Source organism: Protopterus annectens, chromosome 1.part1 (genome assembly GCF_019279795.1).
Source record: "Protopterus annectens isolate FY-2018-M chromosome 1.part1, PAN1.0, whole genome shotgun sequence".
In the NCBI taxonomy this organism is placed as follows: Eukaryota; Metazoa; Chordata; order Ceratodontiformes; family Protopteridae; genus Protopterus; species Protopterus annectens.
In genome coordinates this window covers 1,048,377,703-1,048,396,620 of record NC_056726.1, presented here as the reverse complement: position 1 = coordinate 1,048,396,620, position 18,918 = coordinate 1,048,377,703, and the positions used below count along the sequence as shown (strand labels likewise).

Sequence of the window (18,918 nt, the reverse complement as noted above, 5' to 3'; positions counted from 1 at the left end):
GTTCATGCAACAAAACAATTTGTTTGTCTTCTGATCTTAAGTATCATTTAGGCAGGCAGGTATGAAGCGTAGAATTTAAGGCAGGGCAAGGCAGTAGGTATATGAATTTTAATGTGGGCAGTTATGAGTTACACGTATCGAAGGTGGCACTGTAATTCAAGTCATGTGAGAGACTGCAGGGAAGTGTAGTGATATGTGTGGTATAAAGTACTAGATACAAACGGACTATCTTATTGTAACCAGTGTTGGTTTAAATATGGTATGTAGAGTTGGTGAGAACAGGAGCACCATGTAGGAGTGATGGTATTAGGTAAGTGTTCGCAAGAGTTACTTTGTCTATAAAGCATCCCCATTTTCTGAAGATTTTTTTATATGAAGATCAAATTTAAGAATTTCATCAATTGTAGCATCTAAGTATTTTGTATGGGGAACTATTGAATAAGTGTATTGTTTTGGGAAAGGATCGTAAACTTTGATTTCTCAAGAGAATGTTTTGGGAGTGAAGAGAAAAAGTTTATCTGATGATGTCAATCTTCATTCATTCTTGATGGATGGGACTCTGTTCCAAGTCCTCGGAATAGGCTCGGCCATGATACAGCTCGTGCCAGCCAAAAACTCTCAAGCTAAGTCTCTGCCCACAATGCGCATGTGTGTGTGTGTGTGTGTGTGTGTGTGTGTGTGTGTGTGTGTGTGTGTATATGGTGTTTAAGACATGGATAACAAAAAGAGCACATCAGGATTCAAGCAGTGTTAGGCTTGTGGTAGAAAGATGCCCAATTCAGATGGGCACCTTTCCTGCATATACTACTTGGATGCCCCTCACGTAGATACTGGGTGTAAGATCTGTCAGGGATTCAGTGTCCATATTCTGGCAGAATGCCATAATAAGCTTATTTTGAAAGGATTGTTGAAGTCCTCTTTTGAAGAAGCCCAAGTCAGAGTTGTCCAAATTGCCTAAATCAGAGTAAAAAAGATAAGCCATTTAGTGCCAACCTCACCATCATTACAAGAATTAAAACCTCATAAGTCGCCGGTTCCATCTGTGTCTTCAGCACCGAGTACTAAAGTTGCAAAAATGACTGAAAAGTAACCTTTGGCACTGACTGTTAGGTCCTCATCTGTACCGATGGTCTCTGCACCGATCCTGACTACTTCAGCACCAACCTCATTGGCACCGACAACTTCCTTGGCACCAGCATCGCTGTCCTCCCTTTCAGTTCCTGCTTCCCCTTCTGCCCAGCAGCCAGTGCCAAAATGTGAAACATTTCTACCTTCCAGGACTAGATGTTCCCCTTCTGTGGACCCATTTTTTGGTAAACTCCCCAGTCCCTTCATTGATAGGCCAGAGTTTCCTTGGGAATTTCAGTCCATTCATCCAGAAGTCTTTCCAAAGTGGACATTGTTTGGTGGACCAGCTTTTGAAGGCCAGGGGTCTTCCTGCACCTACGCAGTCCTCCTCCTCCTCTTCGGGAGCCAAGGAATATTCTACAAGGGCCCCCCCCCCCGGGCTTTCCTCCTCCGACCTCCTTTCAAGGTTTGGGGCCCACCAGTTCGACTGTCCCAGTTCCAGCTGTCTCAGTGCCAACAGTAGACCGTATCTCAGCACTGGGGTCATCTTTGATGTCTTCGGCACCATTGGATCTGTTGCACACCCGGGACCATGGTTTGGCTATCAGCTGTGGGAGCTTCAGTATGGTTCTGGTTGTTAGTATGGCACTGTCTTTGGCTTTTGGGGCCCTGACGGTTATATACCCTCCACCGGTGCCTGCTTTGGAGGGCAACTCATTGGAGCAGGGTTTGACCCCGGTTCCGAGGTTTGCTTTCTCTGTTCTGGGGTCCCATCCTTCTTCGGGTGGGCCTGCCTTTCCAGATCATGGAGAGAGGTCTAGCCTCAGCAGGCTCCCATTTGGCCCCATCTATGTCAGTGTCACATTTTTATCCTCTGGTTCACAGCTGCCACAATCTATCACGTCAGGGCAGTGGGCACTGGAACTGCAAGACATCCTTGTTCAGGGTCCTTCTTCTAAGGAGTCTGCCTCAGAGATCCCCACTGAGGAGCCACCACATAAGAAGACTTGCAAGAGGAAGCATCTAGATTCACCCGAAGAGTCTGTCATGGAAGAAACCGACTACGATGAAGGGGAGGGTTCCCCCGGTCACTTCCTGAAGATGTCTCCTTTGAAGAAATCCTAGAAATACTAAAGCAGAGGGGTGATTGGAAGCCCTCAAACCCAGCATCAGAGGATCTGTGTTCCTGCAAGCATTTTGTACTCGCTCATCTGCTTTCTGGGTGGCTTCACCCACTGACTACTTTATTAAGCTGATCGTACAACGGGCGTGGAAGGCTCCCGATTCCATAGAGCCGATTCCCCGGAGACCAGATAAAATTTTATCAGTCACAGAAGACCAACCACATTGGGGAAAGGGTTTAGCAGTAGATGCCGTGGTATTAGCGGTGGCCACCAAAAAGGAACTTGCTGAGGAGAGTTCCACTGTCCATCCTCCCAACAGAGAGTCTCGGACAGTGGATAGGTTTGGGAAGCATGTCTTTGCGTCATCAATCTTCTCTCTTAGGCCCTTGAATTTCATGGCACATTTCACTAGACTCCAAAGGGATCTGATAATTGAGCTTTCGGATACCCTCACATGAGTTGTCTGACAAGGTGCGGGATAAAGTTGCCTCTCAGTTTGCCTTCCTGGAGTCTATATCAAATTCATCCATGTGGCTCATTGCTCATGCAGCCTACGGAACATCTAGGGCAGTGAATACAGGCATTGTCATAAGGCGCCACACCTGGATGCTCTTGTGTGACTTTGTGGGATCTTTCAAGTCTTCCTTCATCAACGCCCCTGTTGTTGGATCTTCTTTGTTTGGCCCCAAAGTTAGAGAGACACTAGCCAAGTGTGAAAAAGATGGAAAGACCCTTTCTGCTGTGGGCATTTATTTCTCTACTCCTCAACGACCCTATTCTAGGAATCAGAGAAGTGGAAAAATGTGGTTCAAGAAATCCCAAGGGCCTTTTCAGGACAAACTGAGCAGATTCATCCTCCTGCCTCACAAGTGGTCTCTCAATCACAACATCGCAATGAAAATCTTTTATCATTGGGGCCAGCCTTGCTGCGATCTTTTTGGCTCTCCAATGAACAACAAATGCAGCAGCTGTTTTGCCTTAATTTCCCCACAAGGGGAGTTCCCAAGAGACACACTCCTCCTCGATTAGCCCCCGGGACTACTTTATGCCTTTCCCCCTACTCCACTGATTCCCCAGTTCTGGTGGAAAGCCCAAAGGTTGAGAAGCAAAGTAATTCTCATTGCACCCTATTAGCCCTATCAAGTCTGGATCCCCTTCCTTTGGGCTCACCTAGTTCACCATCCTTGGATTCTAGACCCAGTTCCAGACCTGCTGTCTCACCCACAGGGATTGGTGCATCCCAATCTCCACAGTCTCAAGCTGACAGCTTGGTATCTCCAATTCCATTAATTGTCGAGCAGAACAAATTACCTTCTTCAGTACAAAAGATTCTTCTGGCTTCCAATAAACCGTCCATTAGGAAACTGTACCTTAGCAAATGGAAGAGATTTTCAATCTGGGCCCATGCAAACAATATAGAACCCTTTTCAGCATCAGTTGGTAAGATCTTGGAATATTTGGCTTCATTATTTGAACTGGGAGCTTCTACTTCCACCATCAAAGTCCAGTTAACAGCCATTTTCAATTTTCACAATGGATTTGATGGCCACACCTTGATGTCTCATCGTTTATGCAAAACTTTTTCTTAAAAGCGCCTTACATCCAAAACCCCTATTCAGAGATCCTGTAGTGCCATGGGATTTGACCTTAGTACTACAATCTTTAGTTTGAAAGCCCTTTGAGCCAGCAGCTACTTGCGACCTAAAATTTTTGTCTTGGAGAAAACTCTTACTGGTGGCTATCACTTCTGCCAGGAGGGTTTCTGAATTACAGGCATTTTGTGAAACACCCTTATATGATTTTTCACAAGGATAGAATATCACTAAGAACCAATCCATCCTTTCTTCCCAAAGTGGTCTCAGAATGTAATATTAACTCTGGGTGATCAAAAAGAAAAAAGCTAGGGCAGCTTGGCCACTTTGAAGGTTCGTGTCTTACTTGGTGGAATTTTTCTACACTTACTAATATTAACCAGACTATAGACTTGCCCATCTTCTTTCCAAAATTTTCAAATAAAGGTGAATACTGCTTGCATCTGCTGGACATCCAAAGATGGTTTAGTTCTGTCCAGGTAGAAACTTGACTATCTTGAAAATCAGACCAATTTTCCATATCCTTTTCAGGCCCCATTTTGGGTAAACCAGTTTCCAAAGTTACCTTATCGAGATGGCTTAGGAATTGTGTTACCTTTGTCTACAATCATAATAAACTCGAACTACTTGCACCAGTTAGAGCTCATTCCACCAGATCTGTATCCACTTCACTTGTCTTTCATTCAAAGGCCTCAATGGAAGAAATATGTGCAGCTGCAACATGGGCCACTCCTCATACCTTTTATCACTCATTATAAATTGGATGTGGTCTGCATGGGAAGAGCATACTTTGGCTCTATGGTACTCAGGAATATCCTTCCTTAGGGCCACCCGGGATCTAAAGAAGCTGGGGACTCTGTCCCATTCATCAAGAATGAATGAAGATTGACAACGTCAGATAAAGAAGTTATGCCCTTACCATAACATTCCATCTGTGTTGTCGATATTCATTCATTCTTGACATCCCACCCTCCTGCCCCTTTCAAAGGACTTCTGGAGGTTCGGACCTTTGTCCTGGGAGGGTTTTAGGGTTTGCATTAGACAGAGCTTCTGTTTTTTTCTTATATTCGGGCTGCAAACTTGATCTGAGGTAATGCAGAAAAGGGCATTGTGGGTAGAGCCTTAGCTCGGGAGTTTTTGGCTGACTTGAGCTGTGTAACGGCTGAGTTGGCTCCGAGGACTCAACTGAGTCCGATCTGTCAAGAATGAATGAAGATCGACAACACAGGTGGAACGTTCTGGTAAGGACATAACTTCTCTTTTTTTCTTTAAGGTTAGTGACCGTTGGGAATTAGTGAGCCAAGATTTGATAAGTTAGTGACCGTTGGGAATTAGTGAGTCAAGATTTGATAGAGAATACTTCTTGGTTTATTTGTTGAAGATGCTTCAGTTTGCTTGAAGAGCCATGTGTGGATGCTGCAGAGGCCTAAACCACTTTCCTGATAGATGGGGATTTTCTGCTTGCTTGGGACATCTGGATGTGTAGAACAAGAGCAGATTGTTTACTTAACCACCAGAGTTAATGACATCTGACCTTAACATAGAGGGACAAATAAATGGGAGGCGGGTGGGCTGCCTCATTATGAGCGGCTGGGTGCAACAGTATTCCAGATAATTCTATTTTTTATTTAAAAAAAAAACATGCAGTGGTGCAACATTCACATTCATTTAAGATTTAAATATTCAGAGTAAGATCACAGAGTATTATGTGGAGAGTACATACAGGCCAGATTTTACTAAGGTAAAAAACAGGGAATAGATTGTATACATTGTTATCCGCTGTGTATCTAGATATGCCTTCAGGGCATTTATGACCTGTAGTCTTGACTTTGCAATAATATGTGCATTTCTTTAAAATGTTTGCATAATTTTTGTGTGAGCATAAAGGTTTGCATTCAGCAATATTTGGTACTTGCTGTTTGTTATCCATAGATGCTCCACTTCAAACATTTCAATATTACTGGATTTCATTAACTTTTTCTTACGCCCCCTATTTATTGTAATTTGTTATTGGTTCATAGGTTGGTACTGGGCTGTCAGCCCTAGGGCATATACAAGCCTAGCCATAACAATTCCCTTGCTATTTCTTCCCACAGTGTTATGAGTTATGTGAACTTTTATTTCACTGCATACTTGTTTTCTGAAATTTATGTCCTTGGAGCTTTTCTCCTTGGGCCTCTCATGAAAATGGGTACTCTGGACCCAGTTGGACTTTCCCAGTAAACAAATGTCAATAAGTAAATAAAAAATATTTTACTTAATCAAGGAAACTCACCAAAACTTGGCTCCCACTATAAGGTCAAGCAATACCAGACAGATGAGGATAGGATTACCTTAGTACCAGCCTACCTCCTTCCTTCATAATCCTATGTTTTGCCTATTCCTACAGACATCAACATTATCTGTATAAAACTAAACTGTCCGACTGCTACTACAAAGTAGGTGCATTTGCAGCCAACCTCCCTAATAAAACACATCATTGTGTTTTACTAAAACAATTAAGCTGTCTTGAACGCCCAAACAAGCTTGTCGACACACAGCTAATCACCTCTGTGTTTGGTGTCAGTGGGACAATAGGTAGCAGCATTAGCTGTGGTGATACAAGATAAAGGGATTGTGGGTTCTTTCCTTATTCTAGGTGACTGGACTGCTGATACTGCAGTGCAGCATTAGGGGGTGCTCCACTCCTGAGTCCATTGTTTCTACATAATTGGATGGGCATCCTCAAATCCCTTCCCAGGTATATCTTGTCTTGCTCTCCATGAGGTGTGACAGAAATTCTGAATAGGGTTTTTGACTAGGCTTGTAATCTATAGACCGAGTGCCTAGTATTCACTTATAAACCCATGAAGTGCCCACAACCTCATATATTCTCCCAATAAATGTCAAGCATTACAGGACGCTCTACTCAACTGCTGTCCTACTAGAAACATTCCCTCTAGCAACAAATTCCTATTATGCATCAATAAATCATTGAGACAGTGCTGAAGATTCTCTCTCTCTCTCTCTCTCTCTCTCTCTCCTTCCATAAGCAACTTCTTAAAATCTTTCTTATAGTCAACTACTACAAGAGAATGCACAAGCTATCTATACTCTGAATATATTGAGTTAAATCATTTACTTCACTGTTTTAATGCTTGCTGTTCAAATGTTTTTTTAAATGTTCAATTTATTTAGGCTTGGATGTTTATTATGTCTTTTAACATGTTTGTAAGTTTTACAGGTATAAAGTCATTGTGTTTAAAAATCAGTGGGGTTAGCATGGTTAGTATTTTCATTCCTTTTGATTGCAAAAAGAATATTTATAGTGGCAGAGTCTGGGGAGAGTTTACTTTAAATGATGTTCTTCGTGTTTCACTGTTGCAGTCATTACATTTGGCTAATCTGCTGGCAGGTTGCCCTCAGTCGGCCTGAATTCCAAAGTCTTGAGTCCTGCGTCAGTTACTGTCTCCTCTTCCATGACGTCATGTCATCAGGGGTATAAAACAAGCAACTGACACCATTTTAGTCTTTCTTGCCACACAGTGCCCGAAGCAGAAGCATTTCGCAAGTGCGGTCGGCGGACTCCTGAAATATTAGAGTTTGAGTTTCAGAACCGAAGTCTTCACTAAAGCGAAGTACCCCGTTGGGGAAACTTTTTTCTTGCTCCATACTGATGTCAGAAAAAGTTAATAATTATATTACTTGTGGGAAGCAAATACCTCATAAGGATTTCCATTTATACTGTATTCCTTGCCTAGGCCCTGATCACAATGTGCCTGGTCGTCGGTTTTGTGCTAGATTTAACCAATGCACTATTAAGCGTCGGTATATTTTTGCCTCAAAGTATTTTGGAAACAGATTTAACTACCCAGAAATGTCATCTGATAGCAATCCGACTACATAAAAAATACAAAGAAAAGGACAGAGACAGACAGTCGAGGTTCAAAACTGACGACGAAGCTTCTCCTTAGCCAGTCGCCTGGTACTCAGTGAGGTACTTTTGCAGCCCCTGATACCCGCTACTTTCGAGTCGCAGACCCCTACCGAGACCCATGTGGAGTCCGGCATGCCGTGAGATACTCAAAGTATTGCACCCATGGATGTATCTCCCTCGGATGTGTCTGGAGCCGCTGAGCAGGCACCGGCTTCTGAGGGTGTATTCAGGCCTCAACATTTTTATATCAAACCGACGACAGCTGCAAAACCAAAGACAAAGCAACTTCTAAAACTAAAAAACTGACGCATGAGCCACATGCACAGGCCGCTGTGCCTAAAAAACAGATGATCAAAATGGTTGAAGACCTTATTACCTTGATCATGGGTTCCCATCCCCCTCCTGATAAGATGCCTAGGCAAGACACTGGTTATGAATCTTCAGATCAGGTTTCTATTTCTTCTGATTCCTCTTCTGATCAGGAATTATCTATACCTCCCTATGAGGATTCTGATGCAGAGGAGTCTATACCATCTGCATCACCTCCTGAGGATTATTCATTTGGAGAAACCTTGCATACTTTGAGGGAGCATTTTCACTGGGAGGGTCAAGATTTCTCAGGATCAAATAAGAGGCTCAGGGATTTCCTTCTCCCTCAGCACAGGCCTTTAGCCATACCCCCTGTTTTAGACATTGTGGATGATGTGTTTTCAGAGTCAAGCTTGACCCCTGACTCCTTACCTCCGGCTCCCAGCAAGCCTGACAGATATTACAGGGTCCCTGACTCACACAAATTTTTATTTAGAAACCCTGCTGCTGATCCTGAAACTATTTCACAGGGTCCAAAGGGAGTTAAGGCCTCAACAGCAAAACATCCTACCCCCTCTGACAGATTCAAGGGCACTGGATAGATGGGAAAAAAAGGTTTATACATCTGCAACCTTGGCAATTAGGGCCTTAAACTGCCAGTTTCATATGCTGAAGTATCAACAACATGAAGTATCAATATGTTATGGGATTGCTGAAACAGTAAATTATGTTGATTTATGAATGTGCAGAAAATAAAGAGTTGCAGGAATTTTTGCATGCAGCTGAACAGGTTGGAAAGCATACTTTGCAATGTGGTTTTGATTCTTTGAGCCTTCCTACAGGGCCGCAGTTACTGGATCTGTGATTAGGAGGCATGCCTGGCTAAAAGAGCAAAATTTGCCTGATCGTGTTAAAGCTAAATTACTGCATGCACCTTTACAGCATGACATTCCGTTTGGTATTAAGGCAGAAGAGGTTTCAAAGAAAATGGAAGACAAAGCTAAGTCTATGCAAACTGTAAAAGACTTCTTACAAGTGCAGCCACCAAGATTCAGTAGACACTGGTCAGACAGAGCTCAAAGGGGCAAATCCAGATGCCCTAAGGGTTCCAGATACCAGGCACAAGATTTTTACAGGTCAAAGCAACGGTGCACTTCTACCTCCAAATCTGGAGGAGATAAAGCGCAAACCTACAGAAAACAGTCCCAATGACTTCCCTTTGCCTTCACTAAGGACTTACCTTTTGGCAGCACCCTTAGGGGGAAAATTAGCACGTTTTTCTCAAAATTGGCAGTTAATAACCCAGGACAAGTGGGTGCTAAACATAGTATCACAGGGATACAAATTCCATTTCCATACTCTGCCAATGGCAAACGGTTGGCCGGATCTGCCAAAAAATCAATGGGCAGAGGCACAGTAACAGGTTACATCCCTCATGGATATGGGGGCCATGCAGCCAGTACCAGAACAGGAAAAAGGACAAGGTTTTTACTCAAGACTGTTCTTGGTACCCAGAAAGGACAAGGCCTGGCGGCCAATACTGGATTTATCGATTTTGAACACATACCTGGACATTCCAAAATTCAAAATGCTGACTTTGCAGCAGCTTCTGCCCATGCTGGGCAAGAATGCTTGGCTGGTGATATTAGACCTAAAAGAGGCATACCTGCATGTCCCAATAAGGCAGTCGTGCAGAAGATGCCTCAGATTCAAGGCTGGCTTAATGCATTACCAATTCTCTGCACTGCCCTTTGGCTTATCTACTGCGTCCAGGGTCTTTACAAAGTGCCTGGCACCAGTAATTGATTTTTGTGGACAAAGGAGTATACAGATATATCCATACTTGGACGACTGTCTCATTCAAGCAGAGAACAAAGACATTCTTCTTCAACACCTGGTGTTTGTGAAAAGGTTTCTAACATGCCTAGGGTACACAATAAACAAAAAGAAATCACAACTGGTACCTTCTCAAAAGATAACATTCCTGGGTGCAAGCTTGAATACAACTGCCTGGATGGCTTACCTCATGCCAGACAAACAAAGGCAACTGGCTACTTACTTCAAACAGATGGCAACAAAAACCCAGTTATCTGCAAGACAAACTCTGCAGGCTTTGGGCTTCATGGCATCCTGCATCCTACTGATTCCATATGCAAGACTGTATATGAGGAAACTTCAAATGGTACCTAAAAAGTTTATGGAGTCAACAACCCTTAACAACAGACGCATCAGATTATGCATGGGGAGCCCACATGTCAGGAAGATGCATTCAGGGCATATGGACCCCAAAACAAATGCATCTACATATCAACCAAAAAGAGATGCTAGCTGTTCAAAATGCCCTGACAGCCTTCAAGGACTTACTTCATCTAGGACAACTACTGATAAAGATGGACAACACCACGGTTATGTGGTATATAAACAAGCAGGGGGGCACGCACTCATACCCCCTTTGCAGATTAGCCATGGCACTGTGGGACACAGCTTTGACTTGCCGAATACATCTTCAAGCTAATTTCCTGCCAGGAAAACAAAATACTCTGGCAGACGATTTAAGCAGAAACCTTATGGACCCTCACGAGTGGAAACTAGATCCACAAGTCTTCAGCATGATAACAAAGAAATGGAGGAGCACGGACATACATCTATTTGCCTCTCCTCAAAATTATCAGTTGAAAAGATTCTGCACAAGGATTTATCACAGACAAACATGGAAAGTGGACGCCCTATCACTTTACGCCTTTCCTCCTCTGCCGCTTCTTCCCAAGGTCCTACTAAAAGTCAGATAAGAGAAACCAAAGATAATACTAATTGCCCCGGACTGGCCCCGCCAATGCTGGTACCCAATCCTAAGGAACTTGTCTCAATACCCAGCTTGGACCTTACCTCAGAGACCTCAACTACTGTCCCAGCAAAACAATCAGATCCTGCACAAGCAACTCCAGACACTGAACCTGGCAGCATGGCTGATCATGTAGTTATACAAACACCACCTCTCAGTAAAGCTGTGATGGATGTCATTTTGGAAGCCAGAAGGCCTAGTACTAGAAAATCTTATGCTGATAAATGGAAGAGATTCTGTGCTTGGAATCAGGCACAAGGAACTGATACAGCAGAACCAAATATTCCTCAGATATTACAATACTTGACTGAGATGCTTGACAAAGGCCTATCTTTCTCATCAATTAAAATCCATGCCTCTTCCATTTCGGCTTATTGCAATACAGAGCCACCAATCTTTTCTCATCCTTTACTAAAGCAGTATCTTAGAGGAGCCAAAAATTTAAGGCCTCCTAGAAGATCACTAATACCTGCATGGGACCTCAGTTATGTGTTGGAAAAGCTCACCCTGCCTCCATTTGAACCAGCTGCTTCTGCTGATATAAAGTTCTTATCATGGAAAACAGCTCTGCTACTAGCAATTACTTCAGCAAGAAGAGTCTCAGAGCTACAGGCTCTCATGGCTGTGGAGCCTTTTATCATATTTTACCCAGACAAGGGCGTCTCTGAGGACAAATCCTTCATTTATGCCTAAGGTGGTTTCCATTGTGGCTCTTAACCAAACTATTCATCTGACAACCTTTTATCCAAATCCACAGAACAAGGGGGAGAGAATTCTGCATTCATTGGATGTACACAGACAGCTAAGATTCTACTTGAGCAGGACTAAAGCTCTAAGAAAAACTGAGCAATTACTAGTGACATATGCTGCAGGATCAGAAGGAAAGGCTATTTCAAAGCAGACTGGATAAGCCACTGCATTCGTTTCTGCTACTTACACCATGGCAAACCTGTGCCCAAGGGCATTAGGTCTCATTCCACCAGAGCTGCAGCTACATCAGCAGCCTTTCTCCGAGGAGTACCAACCAAAGACATTCTAGAGGCTGCTACCTGGAGTTCTATTCACACCTTTACAAAGCATTATCATTTGCCTGTCTACTCTAAGTCCAGGGCAGGCTTTGCCACTGCAGTTCTGCAGGGCCTTATAGCCGCACCTAATGCTGTTTTAGCTCCAGCCTCCCATCCATGGCTTTGGGATTCTACCCAAATGTAATGACTGCAACAGTGAAACACGAAGAACATAGTACAGTTGTGTACACTTACTATAAATGTAGATGTTCGAGTTTATTCACTGTTGCAGTCCAGGTTACCTGCCTGCCATCCCCCTTTCATTCTGGAGTTTATCTTTCCTTCTCTATCTTCTTCAACCTATGTGGTGTATTTGCTTGTAGATGAAGGTAAAGTTTGTATTGATGCATGTATATATAGTTTATATATACATATATATATATATATATATATATATATATATATATATATATATTTTTTTTTTTTTTTTTTTTTGCTACCTTTTTGGGGGCACCTGACATCCAGGGCAAGCAAAAATAAAGAAAATGGCATTGGCTGCTTGTTTTATACCCCTGACGACCTGACGTCATGAAAGAGGAGACGGCAACCGACGCAGGACCCAAGACTTTGGAATTCAGGCCGACCTACCAGCAGATTACCCAAATGTATTGACTGTAACAGTGAATGCACTCTAACATCTACATTTATGATAAGTGTACACAACTGTACTTTCAGGATCATGTTGTGAGTTATAGTAAAACTAGGTGAGATATGAGGAATTACTGCATGTTGAAAGAAACATGGAGAGAGCAGGTACATTGAAAATGATCAAACAATGTAAATTTTTTACATAAATAAAAAGTGTAAACTGACCAATTTGTTTGTTTATTTAACATTTGTATAACCTTTGTTGACCAGGAAAGTCCGACTAGGACAGAGCCTATTTTCAGCAGAGGCCCAGGGAGAAATGCTGCAGATGCATGTCTTTGGAATTTGGCAAGTTGGAAGTTAGCATTGTTGATTTTTCTTATGCAGTGACATTTATCATAGTGACCAACAATTTCCTGTTTGCTAAAATTAGTAATTAAAAAATATGAATATACTACTACACTTGCTATTTTTACTGATAAAAAATAAAGCTTCATTGTGAATGGCTAACATATTCTGATAACATTGTTATTTCTTTTTTTTTTTAAGTCTACAGGAATGCAAGCCACAATGAGGTTCAGAATCAGTTATCACATGTAAAATGCTTTCATACTGAATGTGACAAGGCTTTGAATAAGACATCCATCACAGAACAAGACCTTTTGCAGACTGGAATTGGATGCCATACCTGCATGGAATATAATGAATGGTTTACCACAAAAGCTGATGCAGAAATGCATCTGGGAACTCATGGAAATGAATGGTCATGCAGCTGGCTTTCTGACACCAGCAAATTCTATACTAATAACCCCAACAAATTCCATACTACTAACTTAAATGATAAATTCCTTCCCTGTGGCAAATGCGAAAATGCTACAGATGTAGCGCACAAACAAATTTTTGGTGTTGAGAAGTTACAGAAAGTTACCCCATGTGAACCAGACTTTAAAGGTAAAAATAAAATATCCAGAGAGCACATTATCAAGAATCCCTGTAAACCTGACACCTTTGGCAAAGTTTTTAAACATAAGAATAGCATGTTAATTCATTGTGTTCCGACTGACCAAAAACCCTATAAATGTGCCATATGTGGCAAGGGTTTTACACGGAAGTCTTGCATGGAAAAACATCAGTATGTCCACTCAGGACTGATACCCTATAAATGTAATACATGTGACAAGAGTTTTTCATGTAAAAGAAGTCTGGCACGGCATCTGAATATCCACAGTGGCTTTAAACCTTATAAATGTGCCACTTGTGGGAAGCGTTTCGCAGATGAATCTTACGTGAAAAAACATCAGCATATCCACACTGGACTCATGCCTTATAAATGTACTACATGTGACAAGGGTTTTATGTATGAACGAAATCTGGTAGTGCATCAGAATATCCACACTGGGTATAAACCCTATAAATGTGCCACATGTAGTAAGAGTTTTACACAGAAACGTTACTTGACAACGCATCAGTATATCCATTCAGGATATAAACCTTATAAATGTGCCACATGTGACAAAAGTTTCACACAGAGACATCACATGATAAGGCATCAGTATGTCCACACTGGACTGATGCCTTATAAATGTACTACATGTGACAAGGGTTTTACAGATAAAAAGAATCTGGAAATGCATCAGTATATTCATGCTGGATATAAACCCTTTAAATGTGCTACATGTGGCAAATGTTTTACAAGGAAGTACTGCATGATATTACATCAATATGTCCATACTGGACTGAAGCCTTATAAATGTACTACATGTGACAAAAGTTTTACAGAGAAAAGGAGTCTAGAGATGCATCAGTATATCCATGCTGGATATAAACCCTATAAATGTGCCACTTGTGGGAAGGGTTTTGCACAAAAATCTTACATGAAAAAACATCAGCATATTCACACTGGACTCCTGCCATATAAATGTACCACATGCGACAAGGGTTTTATATCTGAACAAAATCTGGTACTGCATCAGAGTACCCACACGGGGTATAAACCCTATAAATGTTCCACATGTAGCAAGAGTTTTACACAGAAATGTTATTTGACAACACATCAGTATGTCCATTCTGGACAGAAACCTTATAAGTGTGCCACATGTGACAAAAGTTTCACACACAGATGTCACATGATAAAACATCAATGTGTCCACACCGGAGTTAAGCCTTACAAATGTACTACATGTGGCAAGGGCTTTAAAAATAAAAAGGGTCTGTCAATGCATCAGTATATCCACAATGGATAGACAAGTAGACCATATATATAGCTATATAACTTTATAACTATAGACCAATAATTTGCCTTCCGAGGACATATAAACTGTACGCTGGAACTGATACCGACAGAGTTTATAGTCCTTTAGAAAAAAAAAAACGCAATCGTGGCAATAGAGCAAAGGGGTCATAAAAGAAGGCGATATGGAACAAAAGATCATTTGTTGTTAAAGTCATAATGAAGAACTGTACAAAGGTGAAGAATTTAAGTATGGCATGGCTAGACTACAAAAAAGCATTTGACAATATCCCACATTCATGGATAAGAGTGCTTAATACTGTACAAGATGCACCCTACACTGACAGATTATATTACAGCGACCATGAAACGGTGGCAAACCACTTTGCAGTTGAGTTGTGATAAAGGACAAATTATTATTCCAGGGATAAAAATTCAAAGGGGGATATTCCAGGGTGATTCTGTTGTCACCACTGCTCTTTTGTCTTCTCCTTAACCCATTAAGCTGTTTGCTTAGGTCTTTGCTTCAGTTTGGCTCCCAGAAAACAACAAAGTGTCAAGACTTCTCTTCTTTTTCTACATGATTTAAAATTATATAGTAATCTGATGAGGAAATGAAAGCAAAACTGCAAGTGGTCAGAACTTTTTCAGATATAAGAATGTCATTTGGTCTTGATAAATGTGCAAAATCAACCTTTAAAACAGGAAAGCTGCAGCACCAAGAAAACAGACTTGGACAGGAGTGCAATATAAAAGAACAGGAGTGCAATATAAAAGAATTTGAGTAAGAGATAGTGTTTAAATATTTGGGAATTGATGAAGGATCTACAGTGAAACGTGAACAAATGCGAATAAAACTCGGGAATATTTTAGAAGACTAAAATTAATACTGAAAACCATGTTGACATCAAGAAACAAAGTTCAAGCTATCAACCAATTTGCTGCTCTTGTCCTAACTTACAGTTTTGGAGTGATTGACTGGCCCCGAAACGTGATGGATAGATTAGATATTAAAACATGAAGGATGCTTTATGCTCACTAAATGATATAAAAATAGAGCATACCAAGATTATATATTCCTCATTCCGAAATAGGGAATGGGCCTCCTTGAAATTGATTACATGTATAGATCTGCAGTTATGGGACTCCACACATCTGATTATCTCACAAGACCCACTTAGTGAAACTTTTGAAACATGAGAAGAATAAGTCTAAGATGACTTCCCTGCTTAGTTTAGCAAAAGCATTTCATTGTCAAGCAGGAATGGAAATCAAACCAGAAGTAGATAAAAATCAGGCAGCAACTGAATGTGCCAAAAAACAAAAAGAATATAAGGCGAAGGATCAGATGAGATGGCAAGAAATGTGGAAAAAGCATAAATATAGTTGCAAGTATAGGAAACTCTTGGAGCAACCTCATGTTGGTCAGGAAGCACAGGAATGGTTAAGGAGAGGTGAATTTAAACCAAAAGCAAAAGGTTAATATTGGCAGCCCAAGATAGTAGACTACGTACGCATTAGTTTACAAAGTCCAGTGGACATGTGGGAGAAACAGACAAATGTAGGTTTTGTAGTACAGAATTGGAAACAGTTGCACATCTTGTAGCTGGTTGTGATATATTAATGGCATAAGGACTGTATACTGAAAGGCATAATAATGTGGCAAGACTGTTGCATTGGGGATTGTGCAAATATTATGGTACTGAAGTGGCTAAAAAACACTGGAAGCATGAGCCACAAACCATCATAGAAAATTAAGTTTATATCACATGGGATCACCCATTACCAACAGTTCAAAAAATAGATGCGAGAAAACCAAAATTAGTAATCCATGAAAAGAAGACATAAAGTGGCACTGACTGTTTGAAATTATTGCACCCAGTGACTACAGTATCTTAGTTAGAGAGAGAGAGACAAAGTAATAAAATAAATACCAGGATTTGCAAGCAGAAATGAGGGCAGTGTGAGAAGGAAAGATAGAAACAATACTAAAGTCATGAACTTTAATCGTACTTCGACTTGGGAATGGGGTCCATTCCCATCATGTTATTAGAAACTTAAAAAATGTGGAGAAATTAAAGTGAGAGACGATATAAACCATATAAATGTGCCACATGTGATAAGGGATTTACCAGAAAATGTAACCTAATAAAACATCAGTATGTCTACACTTGACCGTATAAATCTGCAAAACACGCGTTATAGAAAAATTTTTAAAATGAAGCGATAGGGGAAGACCTGCTGAATTTGATAGAAATGGATACATATGGCTAGCCACCCAGTGATGTGAACCCTGGCTGTAGATGACTGTTGCTTTTGAAAGTTGCACCCCAGTCCCATGTGAGGAAATACAGGCTGTGGACGTATTTATTGCTTATATAAACAGTGTACTGAAAGTGAATGAGAATGTTCAAAAATAGTAAGCCAAGTAAATGAATACCCATAAAGAGAGATCCTCATCATAACAGAGATATTGTAACATTAAATCATAAGAGATTAACAGACTACATTACTTTGCAGCTAAGCTAATAACAAACAAGGCATTACCAAGAAAGCAAACAGTAGTAAAGGAAAATAAAGGAAGAAATAGGTCAACACCATTGAAATGCCAGGTAGAAACAACTATGAATATTGAAAAACATCTGTCTAAAAAAAGCTGTTAGAAAAGTGAATGTGCTAAAACAAATGCACAGCATCAAAATGGATCAAGATCTGAGTTACAGCTTTTATATCGATAAATTAAAAATCTCTGCATAGGGTAAAAGAGATGCTCAGAGAAAGATAAAAGCAAGCAATTTAGGGAGGAACTAAAGAAATTCTACAGAGCTACAAAGGAAAGGAATAATAATCAAAACACCAAGAACAGAGGAAATTAATACATTCTGGACAAATATATGAGGATGTGGTTGAACACAACAAGGAAACAATGTATAAATGATGCCCAAGAAAAAGAAAATTTAAAAACAGGTTATGGAATGAAGTAACTGCTACTGAGAATAGAAATAAAGCGAAGAAAAGCTCTCGAGTAGGAAGCTCCAGCTGTAGGTAATGTATCCAACTTTTAGTTAAAAGTATTAGCATCTTTGCACAATGATTTAGACTTTAATAAAAGCTTCCTACATGTACACCCTGAAATGACACCAGTTTACCAATGGGAGAAAACTACTTGTGCTTAAAAGTGATCCTACATTCACTCTTAAGAACTATGGAACAATAACTTGTATTTCATCAACATACAAGATGTGTATCAGAATTGACAGAGAGAGAATATTCAGTCATCTAGATAAAATTCCATCATGGCATTGGAACATAAGGAAAATGAGTATCATATGGAACCAAGAACCATATTTTCCTATACAAAATCATAATGGCGACCTGTAGAAACAGCAGGAATCTCAATATGGCAGGAAAGATTACAGAGAGAAAAGCATTTGGAATTATTCCATATTCCTGGATTATAAAATGTTAATAAACTTTTATTTGACTTGACAATAGTCAGAGCAAGCAAAACTGATTTCATGAACCTTAATTATGCCCTGACTTTGCAATGGCATCCATTTTTATCAAGATTTAAAAAATAAATGTAGAGAAATTAAAGGTGAACACCCTATAAGTGTGCCACATGTAACAAACATTTTACACAGTAAGGCAGCATTAGATAAAACATCAGTCTGTCCATGCTGGGTGGGAAGCGGAACTGATTTCATGAACTTAAAATATGTCCTCACTTAGGAATTAGGCCCATTCATGTGAAGTTATGTGAAACCAAAACTAATAAATATTTGGAGAAATTAAACAACGACTGAAAATGCAGGTTTTGCAGTATGGAACTAGCAACTGTTATGCATCTTTTTATAGATTGCAATACACATGTTCTTCATGTTTCACTGTTGCAGTCATCACATTTGGGTTATCTGCCTGCAGGTAGCCCTCAGTCGGCCAGAATACCAGAGTCTTGTGATTTCTGTGTCAGATGCTGTCGCTTCTTCCATGACATCGTCGGGGGTATAAAACATGCAGCCGACGCCATTGCGTCAGTCTTTCTTGCCGTGCGGTGCCCAAAGCAGAAGGAGTTCACAAGTGCCAGTTGGCCGCCTCCTGAAATTTTCGTTTTTTGAGTTTCAGACCTGAAGTCTTCTAAAAGATAAGTACCCCGTTGGGGATTCTTTTTTCTTGCTCTAA

The 18,918-nt window shown here is 40.8% G+C and overlaps 1 protein-coding gene across 1 annotated transcript in view; it reads left to right on the top strand.

The window, feature by feature from the left end:
• LOC122815315 (zinc finger protein OZF-like) overlaps window positions 1-18,918 on the top strand; it is a 64,952-nt gene that overhangs the window by 39,838 nt on the left and 6,196 nt on the right. Inside the window, exon 2 of the mRNA XM_044087704.1 lies at window positions 13,056-14,467. Coding sequence (XP_043943639.1) covers window positions 13,056-14,467 — 1,412 coding nt within the window. The remainder of the gene's footprint in view (window positions 1-13,055; window positions 14,468-18,918) is intronic.